The 8,970-nt window shown below is 27.0% G+C and overlaps 1 protein-coding gene across 8 annotated transcripts in view; it reads left to right on the top strand.

Moving 5' to 3' along the window:
• Nucleotides 1–8,970, top strand: part of LOC107437110 (HMG box transcription factor BBX) — a 36,693-nt gene that overhangs the window by 16,941 nt on the left and 10,782 nt on the right. For all 8 annotated transcript variants that reach the window (XM_016049008.4, XM_016049005.3, XM_016049006.3 and 5 more), the window contains exons 6-7: nt 4,036–5,267; nt 7,545–7,760. In XM_016049008.4, the coding sequence (XP_015904494.1) occupies nt 4,036–5,267; nt 7,545–7,760 (1,448 nt within the window). The remainder of the gene's footprint in view (nt 1–4,035; nt 5,268–7,544; nt 7,761–8,970) is intronic.

An 8,970-nucleotide genomic window follows, 5' to 3' on the forward strand; every position in this document is an offset into this window, starting at 1 on the left:
CACATCTTAAAATTTTGATGTTGAGTGTTTGTCATGAGTGGTAACATCACCAAGCTCATTCGAGACTATGATAGCATGAGTTAGTGTTAAGCCAGTTACTACTCTACTTTTTACTTTTATTTTTATGTATGCGAAATGCTCAGTTGTGTAATTGGTTGCTGATGCCTAATCTTGATGTTTAAAAGGTTGAGACTTAACAGTTATCTCTGCTCTCTCATTATGTTTTCTTAAATTTTTGCTACCATATAAATATCTTTTGCTGAAATGAAATCTATGCTGTGTCATGTTTCTGGTAGTATGGATGTTTTGTTAATGTTTTATTTAATCATTTGTACTTTATTTCACATATTCATGGTTGTAAAATAAAAGTTAATTTATTTCACAACTTTCTGCTTTATTCATTTACCACTTGTATTTCACTCTGCAAACATGATTGACGGTTGGTGAGAAATAAAAATCCAACCAGCACAATTGTAATAGCACATCTTTTAGTTTTAAATACTTAAACTAATCAAACAACTAAAAATTATTACTATAAATTCAACAAATAATAATAACAATAAATAAATAAAATAAAATGTGGTTTTGTGTAAAATTGTACTATACGGAAGAATCACAAACATCCTGTTTCTGCTGGTTGGGTTTTTCACCTATCATGGAATGAGTATGCAGAAGGTTTGACTTGGTGATTGAATGAAACAGAAAGTTCCAAACGAATAAACTTTTAACATGATGTCAAACATATTTTTATCAGTATCTCATTAATAATTAGGTTTCCAAAATTTTAAACCAGTCAAATGATGAACAGCTAAGCATCCTTGAAATAAGTTTCAAAAAATAGTTAGAATAAGTAAATAAATGAGCTTTTTTGCTTAAAATTTAACCATAAAATCATGATTGCATTATCATTATATTGCTAATGATTAATTTATAATATCCCAATTATAAATAAATCAAATGATTGATGTGCTAAAAATTGCTAAAATAAACTTTATATAAGGATTAAAAATATAAAAATGATCTTTCTTTAAATTAGCAATAAAAAAAAAAAAAAAAAAAACAGGATAAAAGCAGACTTTCAAAATCTAATACTATACAAGTTCACGCATTCTCCCTTCCATTCCCTCCATTAACCCACATGCCAAATTATGTTGCATAATTTTACTCAAACATCTTCACATTCTAAAATCATACTTTTCAAAGAGTAAAAATAATAAAGATGACCTTCAGCTGAAAGTGTGATAACGTTAAAGCTTTTCACTTCACTCTCCTCCATTGGAAAATGACTTAAATATTTCTCTTTCATTGTTTCTTTCTCTTCTTCACATCTGTTGTAGAAGAAAGAGAATTCTAAAAATAAAGGCTTCTATAGCATCAATAGCATTGCTTAATTTTTTCAATTAAAATAAAGATGGATTGACATATGTAAAAAAACATTGTCTTAAAGTAAAAACAAACACAAGCTTTATTTTGATTTTTTTTAAAATTAAAAATGTCTTGAGATTTTTTAAAAATATTAATAAAACTGTTACAAAATATTTTACATATATTATAAATTTACAAAAAAGAGTAAAAGACAAACCAAAGAAATGTTCACTTAAATAAAAAATTTTAAAAATTATTTGTTGAAAAAAAGGTGCTTTTGAAACATCGTTAGACCTTTTTTAATTACTTATTTAAAAAAATAAAGTTGTATTGACTAATGGTCAAATGGTCTTAATAAGTGTGAAAATAAATGTAAGTTTATTTATTATTATTTCCTTTTTTTAAAATGAATTCGACTAATGATTTAAATGTTTAAAAATAATACTGACTATCTAACAAATTATTAAACGAACAAGTATCGAAAGAATTTTTAGGAAAATTAAAATATCTGTATATATATATATACTATATTTAAGAGCACTATTGTTACATTATTGAAAAGTGCTAAAACATTGCTTAACTTTTTATTTAATTACAAAAATTGTCAGTTTAACTAACAGCTAAATTTAAAAAATAAATGAATAAATAACGCCAACTCTGTTTCAATTTCCTGAAAAATAAAAGCTTATTAAATAAATTTAGGCTTTGTCTTAATTTTTTTAAAATTAAAAACGACTGAAGATTTATTGGTTTATAAACAATCAAATTCTATCAAATTATTACACTTATGTGCATTAAATAAATGAAAAAGAAACTAACTTTTTATAACAAAGTATAAGTAACTTAAATACAAAATATGTAAAATATTAAATTGTATCACTTTTAAAAAAAATCAATAAATAATCTTTTTTTTTATTCATGATTTCTTTTCATTAATAGATTTAGTTCAGAACGAAAATTTAAGAAAACAGCGATTGTGCTGCGATCGCCACTTAACAGTAGGTCTACTGAAAATAATTTCCGTGAAATGTTAAATACCGTCCAAATAAAACACACAGCGATTACAAAATAAGTCCCGTTCAAAATAATCTTCAAGAAAAGTAAAATCCCAAGGACAAAAATGGCGCTTAAAGAAACTATGCATCACATTCTATATTTCAATGCTGATCCTCACTTTTCGTCATTCAACATAACGAAACGAACATCTTCGTAGCTCAAAATCAAAATTGCCTTCATCGGCACGGTAATAGCGCTAGTATAGGCAAGAATCCTTGCATGTTAAACCCGGAGCATAATCTTAAATCAGATTCCTGATGCGTCGCCTAGAATCAAAGTCGCTATATCGGCCTGTTGATATATGCGTTAAATCGATAATTCACGATACATTGATTTATCGTCCAGTCCAACTCTGTACCAAAATTCATTTTTATTTTTCAAATTTTTGGGGAGTTGCTTAATAAGTATTTTAGTGTGGCATCATTTTTCATTTGTTTTAACTAATAGTATATTTTAAATTTTATTTGTTAGAAATCATGCTAAAACCATATTTAATTATTTAAAAATACTGATAATGAAAAATTGAACAAATAAAAAAGCAATAAGAATTTAGAAAAAAAAATTATTTCTTGTTTTAAGTAGATAGACATTGATTAGTTTCAATTAGAAACATTATAATTAGAAAATTTTTCAACATTCACTCCATTCACTTTTAAGACTATGCTTGGTAGCAAGACACATAGCCAATTTAAAGTTACCAAATGTTAGTTTTTGTTTTATTGCAAAAGATTTGTATGAAATCCTTGTATCGGGCTATAAAATATATTCTTCATCAGTGGCTTCAAAAAAATCTTAGCCCCAGTCCCCTGACTACATAGTAGCTTTGGTCTTCAAGACAGTTAAATTGACAGAGTATTGATTTTCTTTTATTGTGACTTGCAAGTCAGTTTTTTATTCCACCGCTTTTCATCATGTTCTAAAATATATTTTAAGTGTTTAGATCCTTAATTCTTTAGTTACTTAGTAACTGACCCTAAATTCTTTAGTAATAGAATCACTTCAGTTGTCATCACCTTTGCACTCCAAGTTCTTTAAAATGCTATTTAATGAGTGTAAGCCCTAAGTAATTTAAAATACATAATATAATATTTTTGTGTAATAGCTGAGAATCATAAAATTATTTGGTTACTAAGCATTAAGTTATAGAAATTCGAATTTTCTGAGTAGTGACTTTTAATATCCGATCAGAGAGGACATGGTAGTAAAGGTAAAAAAGGTTTTAATTTATTATGAACAAGGGCCTTACTTAAAATGTCTTTTTAATAGGATATAATAAAACACTATTCTGCAATATATGAGAGGTTTAGTAGCTGACAGTTCATTTTTGAAATAAGAAAAAAAAATCGTTTTATGTGAAATATGCAACCTGTTTTGTGCTAATGGTTTTATTTTAGAAACAAAAGAAATAGGATTGTGTTATATTTAAACTAAATGTAATTATAATTCATATAGATATTAAATGTAGAGTGATATGTGTAAACTTAAATCTATTGGACATAGTATATGTACTATTCATATTATTTGTTTTATTATTATGGTAGATACAATCTTAAACTTGTTTTAACTTTTGTCAGTGGAAGTATGTAAAAATTAAACTTTACTAACCATTTTCAGATTTGTACAAGTAATGCTGTTCGTGAAAGTGCCACTATTGCATTTAGCTCATCTGAAGGAATACCTTCCATGACATCTTATGATTCATCTACTTCAAACCATTGTGGCTTTTCATCCAATAACGCTGACTCATTTGCCAAGTTTGAGGAGACGAAGCTTGAAGAAGGATCTCAAAACTTACCTTTTACTGCTTCAAGTCAGGCTTTTAGGAACAATGTAAGCAAATCTAATGCAGATTTTCTGACTCAGGATCAACCTCTTGATTTATGTAAAAACAAAGACAAAAATGACATTTCTGTAAATAGTAAAACCATCACCACTAGCCACCAACAGCTAATTGAACATTTTGTAGATAAATTTTTGTGTGCAAAACCTGTGCCTCCAAGCAATTTTAAATCAGACTTTCTTGACCCAGTTCTATCAAAATTATTCTCTAACAAATCTTGTGATGTTCCTTGTACAGTGCCCAGCATTGAACCTTCCTCATTTACTCTCTCTGTTGCTATTGAATCTGCCGTAGATAAAGCATATAGTTCTGATTGTGTCAAATCTCCTGTAAAAGTATCACCTAATGTTGACACTTTAAGAAGTACAAGTTTTGAATTAGATACTCGGTCCAAAGAAGATTGTGACAATATTGTAAAGCCAGAACTTAAACAGCATGCCAAATTTGTTGAACAAAATTGTGTAAAGCTCTTCTCTTCAGATTGCAAAATTAAGGATATAGCTAATTCTAAGGAGCGGAATAATGTTCTTTCTTTGAATGCTAAAGTTGAACTCTCCAAACAAGAATCAATTGAAGCAAATATACCTGAGTGTAGTAGTGGCAGTAGTAGTAGTAAATATTTTTGTAAATTAGTTTCGCCTCCTAAAAAGTCTAGTGTGTGGTGTAATCTTTTTATGAATGAACAATTGACTAAAAATGATAGTAAGACTACTTCAAATATTTCTAATGACTCAGTAGCTGGTTTTCAATCTCCTACCAGAAGAAGTTCTCAGCGTACGTGTAAAGGTAGACGCTATCAAGCTCTTATTACTGAGGGACTATTACAATCTGCTAAAGAACGCAAACAAAATAACAATAAGAAGTCTGTACTCTCTAACAGTAAACTGAAAACAAAGGTTGAAACTATTATTGAGAATCATGTTTTTGGTTCTAAAAAGAAAAGAAAAAAAGAAGGCCAATCAAAAAATAAATCCACAAAAATAGAATCTCAAGCAGCTGATGAAAGGTAATATAGTTATTTTTCAGCCATATAAAATAAAGTTTTTATTTATTTTATTATATTATTTTATGTTGCCCACTATTTACTCTTGTCTTTTTACTTTAAAATTAACTTCCTATTCATCAGCGATGAAATTTCTTTCATTGCAATTCCCTTAATGAGCATGCTACTGTATTTTATTTTTGCATTTCTTCTATAAATTTTAGTTCTGAGTGATTCAAGTTAAACTTGGTTTAATTGAATCATCTGGTACTATTATTAGCACTTAGTATATTTACTTAAATCATTTGTTTTGTTTGAAACTCCTGTAGAAAAAAACCCAATGAATACTCATTTCTGATCTTGAGGAAATGAATGGCATACTAAAATGAGTTAATTCTAAAAACTGTTGATAATATAAATAACGTGGTGGTGTATTATGTCTTAAAAGGCATATATCACTGTTTTGTAGGGTTCTGTATAGAAAAGTAATGAATATTAAGTCCTTTAAATTCTTTGCCACTGATTTTATTTCAAACCATGAAAATGGTAGCTTATTTAGCTTAATTATTTTAAAAAGTTGTGTATAAAAAAACTGTTATAAGTATGAACATGGACAAATAATTTGATATCAACAGAAGTGAGGATTCAGATTTTTGCTCATGCAATAGTACATTTATGCAAGTCTGGTGTTTTAAATGTCGAAAATTTGGATGCATGGTGTACCTAATTTTCACTTAGGTTTTATCTTTCTAAAATCAATTTTACTCTATGAATATCTTCTGACTTTTAATATATAACTCATAAATTTGGAAATATGACATCCATTGGTGTTCTCTACAAGGAATCTTTCTTAATTAAGGATACTTAAGTTTTAATCATTCTGTGCTTGATCTTTTAGATTCAGCTCTCAGCATATAACTCCCGAGTTACTCTGAAACAGTAGTTGTAACAACAATAAGCAAAATGTTAATAGGTCATTTTCATTTCTTTTTTCTATTTTAAAATAAACTGTGTGAAAATGTTTATTCAACTTTGTAGTTGATTAATAAATGTTTAAAATTTTACATTTTAAAAATAAATAGTTTGCAGTTAGGGTGATGCAATCATAGCCTCAAATTAATGTGCACATGACTGTTTAAATCATTCATTCTTAATAATAAACTTTTAAAGAAAATTAACCAAACATTGTGTAGTTAATCATTAAATACCAAGTTTTATGTTATAACAAAACCAGCATTATAGTTGCATTAGAGTGTCTAAAATGTCAGAATAATATAAGTAAAACATAATAATAGAAAAACATTTTATAACAGATTTAATAATTAAAATTTGATTAAATAACTAAGGTTTAATTAAAACAAATAGTAGATTGTAAAAATTAGCTTAATGCAAACTAATTAAATACAAACTTAAGCGATTTATTTAAAATAGTTCTATCATTCAAAATAGGTAAAGTTTTTTACCCACATAATTATATCAGTAAGAATCATTTCTCTTGACGCTAGATTTTATTCATTGATCCGGTTTTCATAACACCAATACAAGTGGCGTTTTCGCACCAAGAAAATGACGCTGACTTAAATTAAAATTGTTTGCAAAAAATCATGTACCTTCGATAACATTTTGAAATCAATGGAGGTAACCTCTGAGAACAAACAACCTACCTTAACGACTATTTTACTGTGGAACAGAGAGTGGTCGCTCCTGAAAAGTTTCACTGTAATTGAGCTAAGTGAGTGGAAAAGTACAGCTCTGATAGTGTTAGTGATATAAAATGCTGTCTTGACATTTTTTTTTTCATATGCTTTGTTGATTATTCTTCAGTTTAAAGTAACAGTTTAATTAAACAAATATACTTATCTTTGCTTTACAGAAAAGAAGTGTTCACATATAATCCTTATTTGTAAGCTATATTTACAACTTATGGTTTTCAGTGTTTCTAGTTTGTGTGTCAGTTTTGTCTGCCTTATTTTTTCTAACATGTTTACAGTAAAAGGTTTAGAAGAATCATTTTGACAACACTATATTGATTTTTTAAATCTTGAAAGCATTGAGAGGTTGAGAATTTTTTTTACATGTTTTCTATTATTTTTATTTTTAGAGTTTAAACTGACATAAAAAGTAAATTTAATGATTACTGCTTTATAAAAGTTTAATTTATACTTAAATTAATGTGTTATATTCTTCTAATATATTTGTTTTATATGTATTCCATTTTATCCATTTATAACAGATAAAATGGAGTGTTTGATACATTTTGTTTTGTAATTTGATGTAATTAGACTTTTTATTTATTTATAGTTTGTTCAACTTGGAGGAAAAAATTGCTTCATTGCCTAAATGCAATTTCGAACATTTAAATAAAAAGAAAAAGATAATATTAGAAGAAAGCATGAATATTGAAAAGCAGAAAAACTTAAACATTAATTCTACCCTAACACATGCAAATGTTCAAGTGCCATCTTCTGCAATTTCTGAATGGACACCAGTTTCTTCTAGTGGGAGATATAAGACAGGGTATGTATATCTGAATATGTGCATAAATATGATTTTTTTTTGAAGAAAGGTTAGATGTTTGAATAAATGTAAAAGCTTGAGCAATGATCTCTTGCTTTTTATTTATTAGTTTCAAGTTTTTTTTTTAAATAATTTGTGATAATCATGCTCCTTTGACTTAAATTTCTAATTTCTTATTTACATTTAATGTTATTAATAAAATATACAAATGGTTTTGCTTATTTTGAAACTTAATAAAAAATTTAATGATTTTTTGTTTATTTTAAAACTTAAAGAAAATATTTTTTTTTCTTGTTAAAAACAGTATAATCTTTTGCAGTAAGAAGGTCTAATTATATTTGGAAGCATCATTGTATTGTTATAGTAGAAGGTTTATCTATAGGAAAGGAAATAAACTAGTCAATAAAAACTTTATTTGCTTCATTAAGTAGTGAAAAACCTACATGTTTTCAGTTCTCTAAAACAAGGCACCCCTTTTTTGAGACAAAGTCATTTCAAAGCTTGACATTTGTTGTCAGCAGGGTTGGAAGGTTTTTGACATGTGACAGTTTTTGACGGTTTAAACCATGGTTTAAACCGTCACGTCAAAAACCTCACTGTCAAAAATATCACAAATGTCAAAAACCTATATTCATATGTGAAATTTAATTAATACATAAAATTTATATATTTTTTTATAAAGGATAGTGTTTCTAAATATGTTCTAGAAAAAATAAATTTAAAATTTTGAAGAAACACTTATATTTTGAATAGTAACCAATGTGCCTATAGGAGCAATGTGTAATATAGGAGCAAATGAACTAGACTATTGAATTTTGAATTAAATTTCTACTTTCATCATTTTCATTTTGATTATGTAGTGTGATGCATGTTATAATTTTTAAAATTATGTATTTAATTAGGATAATTAAAAAATTTCCATAATAATTTGTTTAAATATTTCATGGATCAGTGACTGTAATGTTCTTCTGTTTAGTGTGACTTTTGTGATTGGTTGTTAATTTTTCAGAAAAATCAGTAATTCTGAATTTAAAATTTTCAATTTTTTTTAATTCATAGTTAACATAAGACAATACAAATTTAAGTGTTTTCTGTTAAATACACAGAGTAGTTAGTGTCGACTTTCAGTATATTCAACATTTACTATGCTGAAAATTTAGTTTATCCAAATACTTGTGAATTTCATTTTGCTGTCTGTTACAATCGTACC

The sequence above is a fragment of the Parasteatoda tepidariorum genome, chromosome X1 (assembly GCF_043381705.1).
Source record: "Parasteatoda tepidariorum isolate YZ-2023 chromosome X1, CAS_Ptep_4.0, whole genome shotgun sequence".
Taxonomy (NCBI): Eukaryota; Metazoa; Arthropoda; class Arachnida; order Araneae; family Theridiidae; genus Parasteatoda; species Parasteatoda tepidariorum.